This window comes from Eublepharis macularius, chromosome 1 (assembly GCF_028583425.1).
Source record: "Eublepharis macularius isolate TG4126 chromosome 1, MPM_Emac_v1.0, whole genome shotgun sequence".
NCBI classification, from domain to species: Eukaryota; Metazoa; Chordata; class Lepidosauria; order Squamata; family Eublepharidae; genus Eublepharis; species Eublepharis macularius.
This window is the reverse complement of record NC_072790.1, coordinates 182,452,397-182,468,677: the sequence shown is the minus strand read 5'-3', so window position 1 is coordinate 182,468,677 and position 16,281 is coordinate 182,452,397. Positions and strand designations below refer to the sequence as shown.

The 16,281-nt window shown below is 43.7% G+C and overlaps 1 protein-coding gene across 1 annotated transcript in view; it reads left to right on the top strand.

Annotated features, from left to right (window-relative positions):
• The window catches only part of DNAH14 (dynein axonemal heavy chain 14), a 447,800-nt gene that overhangs the window by 416,565 nt on the left and 14,954 nt on the right, over window positions 1-16,281 (top strand). The window contains exons 73-81 of the mRNA XM_054972406.1: window positions 1,568-1,795; window positions 2,418-2,615; window positions 3,599-3,798; window positions 5,945-6,048; window positions 7,271-7,477; window positions 7,572-8,289; window positions 8,804-9,034; window positions 10,843-10,994; window positions 12,490-12,686. Of these exons, the coding sequence (XP_054828381.1) occupies window positions 1,568-1,795; window positions 2,418-2,615; window positions 3,599-3,798; window positions 5,945-6,048; window positions 7,271-7,477; window positions 7,572-8,289; window positions 8,804-9,034; window positions 10,843-10,994; window positions 12,490-12,686 (2,235 nt within the window). The remainder of the gene's footprint in view (window positions 1-1,567; window positions 1,796-2,417; window positions 2,616-3,598; window positions 3,799-5,944; window positions 6,049-7,270; window positions 7,478-7,571; window positions 8,290-8,803; window positions 9,035-10,842; window positions 10,995-12,489; window positions 12,687-16,281) is intronic.

Below are 16,281 nucleotides of genomic sequence, written 5' to 3'. Positions count from 1 at the left end.
TCTCTGTTATTTGTGAAATTCTGTATCAATTCACTTATCAGAATTTAGAAAAAACTACTACCTTACCTAGGTTGCAATAGCTGAGGTGTTGTGCTTAAAATTGTACAGCTGTCATTGTCCACATTACGTTTGGGTTTTTTTTTTTGTCCTATCATGGCCTTTGGTCAAATAGGCCTTGCAAGTTTCTATAGCACGCGAAACAATATATGAGAACTGGTTTCCAACAGAAGGAGCAGCACTTCAGTAGTAGATCCATTTTGAATATGGTGGGACTATCATGCACACTTGGTGGATAATGCTCATGATGAACAGCATGTCCTATACCTCTATTCCCAAAATAATTCGGAAACAATCCCTTCCAAAATAATTAGAGACTTCTCTCTCTTTTTTTCCGTAGCTGATAAGTAACTTATCATTATGAAAGACATTTGTGGATAACTGCTCAGTCCAAATTTAGAAATTTCATAGAGCGCCCCCCTCCAAATGGGATCTTCTTGAGGTACACAGTTTAGACAGACAATTGGACCCTGGAAAGAAGTAGTTGCCATGAGCAGATTAGTTTACATAATTTGTCTTAGATCCAGAGGAGTTAGCCGTGTTAGTCTGTAGTAGCAAAATAGATCCCATTATCAGAAGCTACTGATTGCATATACTCCCCTCTCCCCTTACTACCTGTATATATCTGACCAGTTTCTTCATACCCTCTATGCATCTGATGAAGACAACTATGATTCTCGAAAGCTTATGCTAAAGTAAAGTTGGTTAATCTTAAAGGTGCTATTGGTACTGGACTCTTTTATAATTTGTCTTGTACTTGTAAAATGTAATGTATAATGTAAAAATGTAAAAACATATATTCTTAAGTTCTGTTGTTTTCAGTGAGACTTGGGCATACCTGACTTCCTCTGTATTGGATCCAAGTAGAAGTAAATTGCATTGGTATCAGTAGAACTTTCATGTAATGAAATGTAATTAGAGTCAACTTATAGGTGATTGGTTGTACAATCCTAAACAGAGTTGCACTCTATGTCTGTTTAAAGCAATGTACTTTCTCTAGAGTTACCAGGTCTCCTTAGCCTCTCTGTGGGAGGCAGGGGAACTGGCACTTACTTTTTTGATGGGCCTGTGATCTTCCTTCTTTGTGCTGGAGCAAAGCGCGCACCCCTGCACTGGTGGGATGAGGTCACTTCCGGAGCACAGGAGCACATGCGCACTTTGCAGCGGGACAGTTTTGGCCTCAAATGGGCCCAAACAGTCCTGTTTGAGGCCAAAATTAGCCCACTGCAAAGCACAAGAGTGCTCTCAAGGTGGCACGATGACATCACTCCCAGGAGTGATGTCATCGCACCACCCCAGGAGTGCAGCTGGGAGGCCTGTTCCCTTGCCCCACTGGCCAGGTAAATGGAGGCAGGGGTGGAGGGTGAAGGCAGGGGGTCCCCACTGGGGGAGTGGCATCCCTAACTTATTCCCAGGAAAGTGTTCTTAGATTGCACTGCTAGTAAAAGTGCTATTTATCTTGCCAACACATATGTGTTGTATTAATAAATTATCTGCTTATTATTTAAAGATAGTGATTGAATCCCCACAAGGACTGAAGGGAAAATTGCTTCAAACATTTGGCATAAGTGGTACTGGAGAGGTAACAGAACTTATATTCAACAAGTCTACCTGCGGGCCTTCATGGAAAAGGCTATTGTTTAGTCTGTGTTTTTTTAATGCTGTCGTCCATGAAAGAAAGAAATATGGAGCTCTGGGCTGGAATATTCCATATGAATTTAATTTTTCAGATCTGGAGGTAAGGGGAAGAGGCTGCAATTTAAATAATTCTCTAATTAAAATTCAGTAGCAACATAGCAATACTTTAAAAATATATTCTGGATTTGCTTCAACTCTTCCATGTAACTAGAAGCTAGAACAATGAGGAGCCATGGTATGCAGGCTCCAGACCACTCATACCTTCAATACTTGTAACTATCTTAAAGAGAAATTCTGGTCTCAAATACCATTGACATAACTGCAATAACTGCATAACTGCAGGGTCAGAAAACCATTATCTGCCTGTGTAATGCCTGGGTGTCAATGCAATCCAGCTACTGTGGCTGTGGAAAATGAAGTATATATAATGAATATGCTGGTTCAGGATTGGTTAGGGTGGTGGCGGCTTGGGGCTGTGAGGGAAGTAAATGCTTTGGGGGTTTGAATTTGATTGGTGTGAGGTTTGGAAGAGAGAGTAAGTAGAATCTAAACACGTGAGCCTGGGTGGAAACTATGAGGACTAAAATGGGTTTAAAGTTATTCTGGATTCTGCTGTAAAAAATATCTGGTATGCAAAACAATTCTGAGGTCAAGAAATAAGTACAGGAGTACTTATTTGAAATTGTTGAAATTGTAAATCCTTTTCCTAATTCCCCCCCAAGGTTTCAATACGGATGATGGAGATACTTCTTGAGAAGCAAGAAGATGTTCCTTGGGCAGCATTATGTTATTCAGCTGGAGAAGTAGTATATGGAGGCCGTATAACTGATGACTGGGATCGCCGATGCTTGCTTAGCATTCTGAAAAAATTTTGTAATCCTTCTTTATTGGAAGAGAATTTTGCTTATACTAGAGACTGTGTAAGAAGGATGTTTATTTGTTCAATATTTTCCAATACCACTTTATAATCCTTATTATATATAGGGTTGCTTGGGCCTTGTTCATTGTCTAATTGATTCATTTAGAAGAGATTAAAAATTATTAAGTATTTCTACCACAGATAGAACACAGTCAACTTTTCAGGGGACTGCAAACCAAACCACATCTCTAGCAGGACACAAGAGTGGTCCATTTCATCAAAATTGCAGTTATATCAATGGTACTTGAGACCAGAATTTCTCTTCAAGATAGTTATAAAGCAATAGTGTTGGTGTCTACCTTCACTTTTGTCAGGCATTATAAAATCACTTCAGTTGCTTAGGCTGATGTGTCCTTTGGGTGCAGGATTTTGCAAAAATAAGGTAGCTCTTTTTGATTAGGGGTTAACCCTACCTGGATGGGAACACTGCTTTTGGACATCCGATCATTCAAGAATTCCTTCCTCCTGTGAATGATAACAAAACCATTGGCCTTTGGGGAGGCAAAGATGAAATATACAAACCATCTGAGGAGCAATCTCCGCTTTCTCTGTCTTTCTAAACTACCTCCCTACAGAAAGGTGAAATTGACGGAGCCTTTGGCTCTATCTTTTAAAACTATACTTCCCAGCTAACACTGCGTATCCCTACACGTGAGTGTCTCCATGTAAGATGTCTCATGTAGAGAGTCTCAGAGAAAGGAAGGCATACCCTACTGATCTGTTGTGCGGCTTGGTGGAAACCATCATTTCATCTTCATCTGAGTTTAGTGCCTCTTTGAGGCACATTTGGGTGCTAAAGAAGGAAGGGCATATCTTGTTAGAATGCGCTTGAGACAGAATAATTTCTGACCTATCTTGAGTATCAGACCACTGTGTTTCAAATGTTCTTTTTTGGGAAAGTGTGTGGGGAGAAGGCAAAAAGTGGCAGATTGATTATGATTTTGCTCTAACTTACCTTGTAAACAAGCATTATTCATTCTGCAGGTATATCGGCCTGTTTCTGAAGCCGATACTTTAAAAGACTGTAGAGCCTATCTACGAACTCTCCCAGAGGCTGATTCTGCAGAACTTTTTGGAATGCATCCATGTGCTGAAAGAGCATTCTTAAAATCTCAGGCTCAGATGTTTGTTGATGCAATTGCAAGTACACAGCCGAAGATTCTCACAGGTACTTTCATAACCAGGTAAGTGATAGGAATTTTCTTTTTCTCATTCTAGAATATTGTGACAACCCAGTTGCCCACCCCTTCTTTTGTGTACTGTTTCTTGTAGCTAACCTCCCTCTCCATCAGTCTCATAATTCTTCAGATTTTCAAAACCTACATGACATTTGGGTGGGCAGTCTATTTGAAATCTTAATAATATTAAAAGAAAATGCACTATCAATATTGAATTGGTTTCAGATTGTTGGAAACCTCATAAACTGGTCAGAACATCCCCACCTCCACCCAAGCCTCTGGAAAATATTGTTGAGACATTTGAGGGGAATTAGTGGCAAAGCAAAAAAGTGCTTCTAAAAGAAAATGTAGATTGCCAAGATGATTTGGTCACCATCTTGGAAAATGGCTGCTGTATTTCAGAAATTCACATGAAAGTTATATAATAGGTCGTGAAGGATTGTGCACCTGGGGGGAAATGGTATTTTTGGATTCAGATGTTGGGGAGAGCACAAAAACTAGAATTTGGGGGTATTTGGATCACCCAGTACTGTTTTGGGATTCAGGTCACGGGTTTGTTTAGGATTTCGGAATTATTCACATTCCAAGCCCAACACAACCAATGTCACTAATGTCCCATCCCCGATGAAGGTCTCAGAAAGCTAGAGGGAGGTGGTTGGCAGCAACCAGGTTCTTCCCTTTCTGAAGTCTGTAGCCTATATGATCACTGGTTCACAGGAGGAGCCTCTGGAGCTGCAACTGCCCTTCATCACTAGTACAAAGGAGTTAGCCATGTTAGTCTGTAATAGCAAAATAGTAAAGAGTCCAGTAGCACCTTTAAGACTAAACAACTTTACTGTAGCATAAGCTTTTGAGAACCACAGTTCTCTTCATCAGATGCATGGAGCGTAAGAAGAAACTGGCCAGATATATCTAGGTGGTGAGTGGGGGGGAGTAGATTGTTATTAGGAGTGTATATTGCAGCAAACCTTAAAATTTGGTCTTCTATTGATCCTTTTATGAATAAAAATCTACCTTGTGAATCCTTTAATGTTGCTTTGTGCTGAAAACATACTAGTTTTGAGATTAGAATTGATACACCATGGGTTTTTGTTATCCGCCCTGAGCCTGCGAAAGCGGGGAGGGCGGAATATAAATATAATAAATTAAATTAAATTAAATTAAATTTTTGAGGACCCTTTGGTATGGTATTGAAACTGAATCCAATTAGCTTTCAGTTCATCGCTATTTGTGGAGAGTGAGTTTCCTGAAGAAGTGTAACATCTGGCTTTAGCTTAGCCAAATTTGTTAAGATTAATTTTCTTTTTATTGGATTATTAAAACCTCGCACATAAAGAGAGATTATGTTATGGTTCAAATGCATTATCACAGAACTTTAAGAATGTACCTTAACAACAACTTGGTTATATAACTTGATGTAGAATAACAACCACTAATATTACAAAAAAAAATTGAACTACAATAGATAAGATATATAGCAATCCAGTATCAGTAGAGAAAAATAACCAACAGTAACTTAATACAGGGTAATAACATATCAATATCCAATTATTAATTCTAAATGTTTGTTTAAGTATGTGTATTGAATAAGCAATATGCAGTAATGATTAACTTCTAAATAATGAAATAGATATCAATTGATTTTTACAATAACATTAAAAAGACTTATTAATCAATAATTATATGAGATAATTAATTAGCTGAAGCAAATATTTCTCCCCCCTTTCACAGATTATTAAAACAGACTGTTTTAAATCAAAATAGCAGAACACACCTTTCCCATAGTCAATTAATACAGTTATAATGAATTTGTTTCCCTCCCCCAATTTCCCCCTTAAAAATATAAATATTATAAAAAACAGATTTATAGAGAATCAATTTAAAATTATCTTACCTTCTCTCTATTTGTATCTACATATTTATCATATAAATATATTCAGGCGTTCAAAAATTATCTTGTATTGTAACCATTCACATGGGAATATCAACATTCAGTACATTATACTTTCATGTGAGCAAAATCACACTCAGATAATCTAGGTGTGTTTCTTTTCTAGGGAACTATGGGTAATAAGATATGAAAGAGCAAGGGATTAATGTGATGTTTTTACAGTGATTATTTTAACATTAACTTTTGGTTTTTTTCTTCTAGTGCTGGAAAAACCCAGGATGAAATAGTATTGGACATAGCATCTGACATTCTAATACGGTTACCACTGACTGTTGAGGATATAGGACTGGCATCGAAAACTGAAAGTACAACAACTCTTGGTAGCTTTCTGTCAGGCCCCATTTGGGCTGCTCTTAAGAATGCTGCAAAAGGTCAGAGCTGTAATGCATATAATATACAATTAAAATGAACATTATCTAGAAGATAGTATAAGCAAACTATATGACTAGTGGTGGAGGGGGTTAAGGCTTTTTTAAAAAATATGAAACTGTCCAAAGGCCTATGCTGTTCAATGATTTCCACACATGTTAGAAAGCATTCATTATCAATATGGTTCTGGGATTTAGTATGCAGGATCCTGACAGAGGCGCAGCACTATAACTTGTAGCACTAAACTAGCATTGGAATAACTTGGAGCTGAAAGGCTGTGAGTTGAGTTGGAGAGGGGGAGTGGGACAAGTGAGCACCTTAGAACAGTGTCAGGGATGCTGTATTCATGGCTACATAAAGGTGATGTTTTTTATGAACTGGCACTTTTACATGACTCCATTATACAAGATAAAAACAGATTGTTCCCTTCAGTTTTGTACAACACAGATGTTATCATAAGATGTAATTTAGATGAACAATTAGGAAAATGCAGAATGAATAACTCTGCTGTCAGACAGGGCTAACCCAAGACATTCTTAAACTTGGGAGAAAACATCCAAATGATTCCTCTGCAAATAAAAAGACGTTTTCTGCTTTTGGGGGTGGGTTAGGGTTAGGGTTAGGGTTAAGCTCTACAGCACAACAGTAGGGCCTTCCTTGTAAGAATTAAAAGTTCATCTGCGGTCTTCCTGTGCAGTCCCACATGGGACTGCGCACACGCAGGCCTGCTGACTTCGGAGATTTTTACAGCTCAGAACCACTAGGGGGCGCCCTCGCCTCTTACTGCGCATGCGCGGCCGTCTTTTCCCGCCGAAAAACGGCTCCTAAGAAGCGGGGCGCCCCCGACGTACCCTCAGTTCCTCTTTTGCCGCCGACTTGAGCGGTTCTTGCTGGCTCTGCTCTTCGGAAAGCATTTATTTCTTCAAATTCCTGAAGATGTCGGATAAAGCGTTGTTCAAAAGATGTTCTACTTGTGATCGTAAAATGACCAAATCGGACGGTCATTCTGAGTGCCTGTATTGTTTGGGAGAAACCCACAACCCACAGGCTTGTAAGTACTGCCGCACCTTCACACCGAAGGCCAGGGCAGAGAAATCGGGGAGGCTTCAAGCGTATTTATGGCGACGCACGATGGCAGTGACTGACCTACCTGTACAGGGCAAATCCCCCGTGCTGGGAAGATCCACCACTCCGACTTCAAAATCTTCGGAGAAGTCGCCACATCCCTGCCAGTCTCCTGCATCGACTGTTACGAGGCCCCCGAGCCCGACACGGTTGGTTCGGAGCTCCTCAATTCCAACTACTCCCACTCCGTCGGATCCGATTTCGGAGTCGAGGCCTGCATCGGAACCGTCTGGTTCCATGGCGGGTGTCCAGACTAGGAGAGAAAGCTCCGTAGCTCCAACGGAACCGAGAACTTCTCGGAGTGGATCAATACTGGACCATCCGAATACTTCAGGTAAATCCTCGGATCCGAAACATCCATCGGGCCTGGTGGAGGCGAGTATGGAAAAGAAAAAGAAGAAGAAGAGGAAGCATCTGTCTTCCAAATCTGACAAACAGGTTTTGGAGAGTGTTATCACCCCTCAACAAGTTCAGCAGGGTGCTTCCGAACCCGAACTTCCCTCTAAAGGCCATTGTGGAGCCGGGGACGTGTCTTCACCTAGGCGGACTCCGGCGTCTGATAGGTCCTGGGAATCTGATGTGATTATGATCGAGAAACCTCCGACTCCATCGGGGATACCCCGCTCACCTTCCCGTGACTCCTGGTCTTCCCGCTCTTCTCGGACTGACAGGGGCCGTTCGAGATCTCGCCGCTCCGACAGATACAGTCTGTACTCAGGCGGGCGTCACTATTACAGAGAGGGATCCTATGGTTCCGAACGGGGAATTAGGAGGCACTCGCGCTCACCGTCCCTACATGCTGGTTCCAGAGGGGGATCCAGACAGGCCCCGGGTTTTTCTGACACTGAATATGATGATTACCTTGCCTATGGTAAATCTTATGATTCTCCACCATCGGAATCGCCGGATGGAGCGATTGGACTGGCGGAGGAAGCATCTCCAAAGGAAGATTTCCGTGCTTACAACAAACTGCTCCAAAGGATGGTGAAAGCCTTTGAAATCGAAGTGGCTTCCTTGGAACCACGATCAAAGGATAAGATCCTAAAACATATGTATGCTGGGTCGACTCCAACAATTGCCTTTCCTGATTGAAGGCTTCGTGGAACTTTTGTCTCGTTTGAACCTAAAACCTGGTTTGACCCCTGCGACTAATAAGATGATTGAGAATCTATACAGAATCAAGGATGAACAATGTCCATTTCTCTCTCTTCACCCACCTCCGTCTTCCCTTGTGACGGAAGATATGCAGGTGAAATCCAAGCAAGGCTCTTTGTCAGTCCTGTCAGATAAAGACAGTAGAAAGATCGACTCCCTGGCCAGGAAGGTCTATACATCTACAGCATTTGGCATTAAAATAGCCAATTATGCCACTATGATGGCCGCCTACCAGCTACTGTTATGGACGAAGGTGGCCACATTTGTGCCTCACCTGCCGGAGGACCAAAGGGTCTTCCTTTGAGTTATACAAGAGGAGGCTGTTCGATTGTCAAGGCACCAGATTACGGTGAGCAGAAATATGGCTGACACCTCCGAAAGGGCACTCTTATCCACTCTGGTGTTGAGAAGGTTCGCTTGGTTGAGGACCACTGCCTTACCCATGGATACACGGGCTAAAGTGGAAGATATCCCCTTCGAAGGGCAGAACCTGTTCTCTGATAGAACAGATGAATACCTATCAAAGAAGCGTAAAGACAGGCTGACGGCTCGATCTTATGGCGTGCATCAACACCAGCCTGGTCACCCTCAATACAAGCCCTACAATAGGAACCTGCAACAACGATACCACCCTTATTATGGGTACGGGTTCCAACCTCAACATCAGTACCAGAGCCCACAACCTACCTTTCAGAGGAGGAGGCAGGGCACTAAGAACAGGCAAAGCAATAATCAGCATCAACCCAAAGATTTGGGACATGCACAGAAACAATTCTGACAATCACAGGGACCTGACCCCTACTTTGGGGACAGGCTGTCCTTTTTCTTTACTGAATTGTGTAATATTACTTCAGACGGTTGGGTGTTGAAAGTAGTTAATGTTGGATATAAAATTGAGTTTGTTCAGTGGCCTAGTCTCTCGCTCCCTGTTTTTTCCTCTCAGACGCCCCAGCCAGGGGTGGTCTCAGAGTTATCAGCGTTATTGTTGAAGGGGGCTATTGAAGAAGTGCCCTCTTCTTCTTCCCTCCTTGGTTTTTACTTGAACCTTTTTGTGGTGGACAAGAAGGATGGGGGTCTTCGCCCCATCCTGGATCTTCGAAAATTGAACAGGTCTATAAAGGTTCGGAAATTCAAAATGACCACTCTGCAAATGGTCTTGACCCTGCTACCCTCTAATTCGTGGTTTGGGGTCTTAGACCTTAAAGATGCATACTTCCACATCTCCATTTTCCCTGAGCATAGGAAGTTTCTTCGTTTTACCTATGGTACTCGGGTTTTCCAGTACCGTATCCTCCCTTTTGGTTTGTCCACAGCTCCCAGAGTTTTCACTAAGTGTATGGCGGTTGTGATTGCCTTCCTTAGAACTCAGGGCTGCTGTGTCTTTCCCTATCTTGATGACTGGCTGATTGTTGGGCAGTCCGAAAGGGATGTTACCAATCAGATTTCAGTCACTTTGACTACCTGCCTAAAGTTGGGGTTATTTGTGAATCAAAAGAAGTTGAAGCTTGCCCCGACTAAGGTCATCCAATTCATTGGGGCCATTATTGATGGTTCTCAGAATGCAGGCTTTTTGCCCCTGGACAGGGCTGATAAGATTAAGGCTCTTATCAGAAGGTTCAAGAGGTGTAGGTTCCAAACGGCCAGACTTATTCAAGTTCTTTTGGGCTATATGGCCGCCACTACGGCGGTGATATCTCTAGCGAGACTGAAGATGAGACCGCTTCAATTGTGGTTTTCTAGAGCCTTTTTCCCTGATAGGGACTCCCAAAGGAAAAAGCTTAGTGTTCCTCGCAAGGTTCTCTTGTCTCTGGAATGGTGGTTACAAGACTCTAACCTTCTTGGGGGCGTGGGTTTTGGTTATAAACAACCAGACCTTTCAGTCACTACTGATGCTTCTACCCTAGGGTGGGGTGCTCACTGTCAGGGTTTGTATGCTCATGGTTTGTGGGATGAATTGGAGTGTGAGGAACACATTAACCTTCTTGAATTGCGTGCAGTTTATTATGCCCTAATTTCGTTTTCTGATCTAATATACAATACGACAGTACAAATCCTTACGGATAACACCACAACTATGTTTTATTTAAATAAGCAAGGGGGCACGATGTCTCGGTCCTTATGCACAGAGGCGATGAAGATTTAGGAGTGGGCTGTTGACCACTCTGTCTGGCTAATAGCTGTCCACATTCCGGGTGTAGACAATGTCACAGCTGATCGCCTTAGCAGGTTGGGGGGTGACACCCATGAGTGGTCTCTTCACGACAAGTATTTATGTCCGGTCTTTTCAGAATGGGGGACCCCAGAGTTAGACCTCTTCGCCTCGGAGGAGAACTACAAGACTCCCCAGTACTGTTCCAGTGGAGGTGTCGGCCTCAAATCTCTTGGGGACGTGTTTCAGTTAACTTGGTCAGGTCACCTGTTCTACATGTTTCCCCCGTTCTCGCTGTTAGCCACAGTGATATCCAAGATTCACATGGACAAGGCGTCAACCATATTGATTACCCTGTATTGGCCACGGCAGCCGTGGTTTCATGCCCTGCTGAGACTGCACAGTCAAATGCATCGGTTTCCAGAGCGGCCAGACCTGCTGTCATTTCGGGGGGTATTTCATCACAGAGTTCATACACTCAGACTGACGGCGTGGCTGATTCTTCAGGAGGGGGTTTCTCTGAGGGGGTGGTGCACGTCCTCCAAAATGCCCGTCGCTTATCCACTCGACAATCATACTCCCTGAAATGGAACACATTTACTGAATGGTGTGAGGTTAGAGGAGTCAATCCCTTAGCCTCCTCCCTTTCTGAGGTCTTGGACTTTTTGTGGGGACTTAAGCAATCTGGCCTATCCAATTCCTCTGTTAAAGTATACATGGCTGCGATCTCGGCCTTTCATCCTCCAGTTGATCGAAAGACTGTTTTTCCCCACTATACGTCTAAATTATTTTTGAAGGGGCTCAATAATTTGTTCTCCCCGGTGAGGGTGTTAGTCCCTCAGTGGTCACTGCCTCTGGTATTGGTGAAGCTCCTTTCCAAATCCTTTGAACCGTTGGCTACTTGCCCTCTAAATCTGCTTTCATTTAAGGTGGCCTTCCTTGTAGCTGTCACATCTGCCAGAAGGGTGGGTGAGCTGGCAGCTCTCTCCTGCGACCCCCCTTACTTGGGTATTCATCCGGATAAGGTGGTCTTAAGAACAAAAATAGAGTTTTTACCCAAGGTGGTGTCGAAATTTCATTTAGCGCAGGAAATTTCTTTACCCGTATTCTTTAAGGATTATACGTCTGATGTTGAAAGGTCCATTCATACTTTAGATGTCCGTAGGGCTCTCCTTTTTTATTTGGATAGGGTGAAACCCTTCCGGAAAGATTCCCATCTTTTTGTTTGTTTTGCGGGCCCTAAGAAGGGTATGAGAGCCAATTCTCAGACTTTGGCCCATTGGGTGGTGCAGGCTATTTTGTTATGTTATAAAAGTGCTAACTTACCTTGCCCTTTGGAGATACATGCTCACTCTACTAGGTCTCAAGCGTCTTCGGTAGCCCTCCTGTGAGGTGTTCCATTGCAAGACATCTGCAAAGCTGCGACTTGGGCATCTGCGGATACGTTTGTGAGACACTATGCCTTGGACGTCCTAAACAGGAAAGAGACAGTCGATCTTCCTGTCATAATGCATCTCTACCTACCACCCAGGTATTTAAGCTTTGAAATCTCCCATGTGGAACTGCACAGGAAGACCGCAGATGAAAAACAGTGTTTCATACCTGTAACTGTTGTTCATCTAGGTCTTCCGTGCAGGCACACATATCCTCCCTCCTTCCTCGCTAATTCTCTTGGTACTTACCTTGCAGTCGGTGGCGAAAGAGGATCTGAGGGTACGTCGGGGGCGCCCCGCCTCTTAGGAGCCGTTTTTCAGCGGGAAAAGATGACCGCGCATGCGCAGTAAGAGGCAGGGGCACCCCCTAGTGGTTCTGAGCTGTAAAAATCTCCGAAGTCGGCAGGTGCACAGTCCCATGTGTGCCTGCACGGAAGACCTAGATGAACAACAGTTACAGGTATGAAACACTGTTTTTCTGGCTGATAACTTGTGGATATTTTCTCTCATCCTAGGACCTGGGTTTTTTATCAGTACTCCTTTGATAATTGTCTTGCATCAGGAGATTGACCAGTTTAATCATTTATTATCCTTAATAATTCAGTCATTACATGAACTTCAGCAAGGTACCAAAGGCAAGATAATGTTCACCACAGAACTAGAACAGATTTATAACTCACTGCTGAAAGGCAAAGTGCCAAACTTGTGGCAGGTAGGTGAACAATCTGGCACCTTATATTTCTGTTTGTGTGAAATAATTTTCTCTAGACCATCCTAGGTATATCTGAGTGATAAGTAATAATAATTGGGTTTGAGGAGACTAACCCCCCCCAGTTCTTCTAGAAGTGCTCAATAGTGTACTTTTGATGGTTTAAATTGGGCGGGGGGGGAGATGTGGAGCAGCTTTTAAACTGTGGGATGCTGACCAAGGTGTGGAAGGGCAGGATGACTCACACTTTATGCAGCATGTTCTGTGTCATCGAAATGGGGACACTTAAAAAGTTTATAAAGCATTCTAAGAAAGCATTGAGAACCAGCAATAACAATAAAGAATAATTAGGGGAAAATACTGAAGAGATTTAGACATATTTTAAAAATCTAATATGATTAGCAAACAAATTATTAAAACAAAAAAACCCTAATTAAACAACAATGAATAGTGGTTAGAGTAACGCACTAGGATCTGGGAGGTCCAGGTTCAAATCGTCACTGTTCCATGGAAGCTAGCTGGGTGACCTTGGACCAGTCACACCATCTTACCCTAACCACCTCATAGGCTTGTTGTGAAGATAAAATAGAGGCGAGGAGAACTATGTTAGTTACTTTGTGTCCTCACCGGGGAGAAAGGTGGGGTAAAAATAAAGTAAATAAATAAATTAGATGCACAGCATGATTATCAAATACACTCAACAGAAGTCAAATCATGAAGATACTCAATCACAAAGGAAAGGGAGGTGGAAAGGAAAAACCAAGTCAGTCTAAGCCACTAAGGCTTTAAGATAATCCAGTCCTAGAATGTTTTGGGGGCTTTAAAGATCAACACCATCACTTTGAATTGGGCCCCAAAATGTATAGGCAATAAATGCAGATGAAAAAGTATTGGAGTTATATGCTTCATCTTGTGGGCTTTAGTCAGTAATCTGTTCAAACTCTTCAAAGACAGCCCCATCTAAAGCAGGGCTCTGAGCATATGCTGGTGTTTAATGCTGTTTCATTTTAGTATGGATGGTTTTAATATAGAATTGTAATGTAAACTGCTTTGAGCTCCAAGGGAAAGGTGGAAAGCTAAGACATTTTTTTCTGGGTCAGCACACAATTTATACATCAGCCTAAGCTGGTAAAAGATGTTCCTAGTCACTGTTGGGATCTGAGCATCCAGATGGAGCAATGGATTCAGGAGCACCCCCAGGCTGTCTACCTGATTCTTAATGGAATCAGTGTTATGACTTCCAAAACAAGTTTATCCTATTTCCCAGACTAGCTGAAGCACCAACCACATAGAATTTCCATTGTATTTGTATTAAGCTTGAGCTCGTTCACAGCTACGTCCAATCCATTATTGCATTCAGATCAGTTTTGACAGCCTCCTACAAGCTGGGAGAAAGAAATACAGAGCAGTGTTTCAACTACATATTGGTGATACTGTAAATATTTAAATGGCCTTTCCTAGCAGTTTTATGTAGATGGGAACTATATATATTAGATTGTGGGGGGAGGGGGTGGAATTCTCCAACATCACTTTTGGTGCTCTCCCTTGAGCTCACCCACAAAAGTAAAGTACCAACCAGTCCCATTCCTGCAGGAAGGATATCATGGTCAATGATATTGACAGCCCCTTAATGATCTTGCAGAATCAGCAAGGTTGTACTCTCCCTATCCATCTTCTGGCATAGGCAATCAACCAGGGTGACCAAGGCTGTTTCAATTCTGAACCCACATCCAAAGCTGAAAAAACCTGAAAGAGATTTGCTGTAGCATAGTGCTTAAGTGGTTGGCTTGCAAATCATAACTGTGCTGGTTTGAATTCCACTATTCCATGAGCTTGGCAGGTGGCCTTGAGTAGGTCACTCCTCTCAGCCCCAGCTATATTGTGGGGATAATAGTAACATTGACTTTGTTCACTGCTCTGACGGTGGAAATACACATTATGAAGTACCTAGGAATGCTCAAGTTTACCTCATTTCATGTGTCCCCCCTCCAACTTCCCATGTACTCGTTCACACGGTCACACTTCAATTTGCTCCGCATGAGTACATTCACCTGTTTGATATCAGTTCCTCCTCAACTGCTAAAAGTATCCCAGGCTGTTCACAACTGCCAAATTCCCAGTTTCCCCCACCTCTCACATCCATTCATTGAAATGCAGATCTTGACACTTTCTCACACCTTAAAGAAATGCAGATTGGCAAGTCAGATGAACCTAAAGTACCTACTCTACAGTGTCCATTCTTGAGAGTTCTCTCTGCAAAAACAGAGCTGAATTGGAACTCTGCCCTCCCAACTTGTACTCACTTGCAAATGCAATCACAAAAAGGTAGCTCCTGTGAAAGCAGCATGCGTGTCGAGCAAGACACAGCCCGCAAGTGAATTGAGGACCACACATAAAATCCTGCACTTGAGCATCCCAGGGTAATTCATAACATGTATTTCCACTCTGAGTGGGGCACTAATCTGTCTAGAAGAGTGGTATATAAGTGCAGTTATTGTTCATCTTCGTTCTTCTGTGCCTCCACACATGTGGACTGCGCAGGTGCAGGCCAGCCGCCAGAGAATTTTCTATAGCTTCTATAGCTCCGAAGGGGCCGTTTGTCACGCGCCTCAGCGACCGTTTTCCCGCCCAAACGGTCACATGCTCCTCCAGCGACCAACAGCCCCTTCCCTCAGTTCTCTTCTTGCCGCCACTTGGAGAGAATGTGAGCTTTGTTGCTCTGTGCTTTTGGTGTGTCTTTTGACTTGGATTGATCTTTTGGCTTGAATCTGGACTTCGGACTACGGACTATTCTTTCGCTTACTGATTTGGACTTGACTCGGCCTCGGTAAATACGACTCGGACTGTTTGACCCTTCTTTTTTGCGTGCCCCTGAAGATGGCCTCAAAGGCGCTCTTCAAACATTGCCTCCAGTGCCACACTAAGATGGCCCAAACCGATGGCCATGAACTGTGCCTGTTTTATCTCGGGGAGACCCACAATGTCCCAGCCTGTAAAATATGCCAGGGCTTTACCAACAAGGCCCGGCAAGAGCGCAAGGCCCGGTTGAACTCCTCCCTGTGGCAGAAGGTCATGTCCGAGGGTACCCCGTTGCCTTCCCCCAAGGCCAGCCCTAGCCCCTCTGCTGAGAAACGTTCACGAGTGGGCTCAGTGGCTTCTGCGAAGTCGGCAGCAAGATCCAGGCCGACGAGCGCTGCGGCGTCAAGAGCCGCCTCTCTGGCGCAGGGTTCGGTGAGACCGCCCCGAAGCGCCTCTGAGTCTCGATCGGATCCGAGGGTGTCCGACTCCGAGACGAGACTAGTGGTGCCGAGTCCAATGTCGGATCCGAAGAGGGCCGCATCGGTTCCGAAGAAGTCGTCTTCGAGCAAGGTGTCTAAGCGGCGGAGTTCCACAACGAGCCCGTCTTCCGGAGGAACGTCGGTTCCGAGGGCCTCGTCGGTACCGCCGGTCAAGAAGCCTAAGAAGGTGCACCGCCATCGTTCGCCGCGCTCGGTTCTGACGGAGGAGGTGATCGAGATCCCCCGCACACCTTCTCCCCATCTGGGTTCACCGGTTCCTGAGGAGGTACCCGATCCGGTGGCCTTCGAGGAGGTACCGC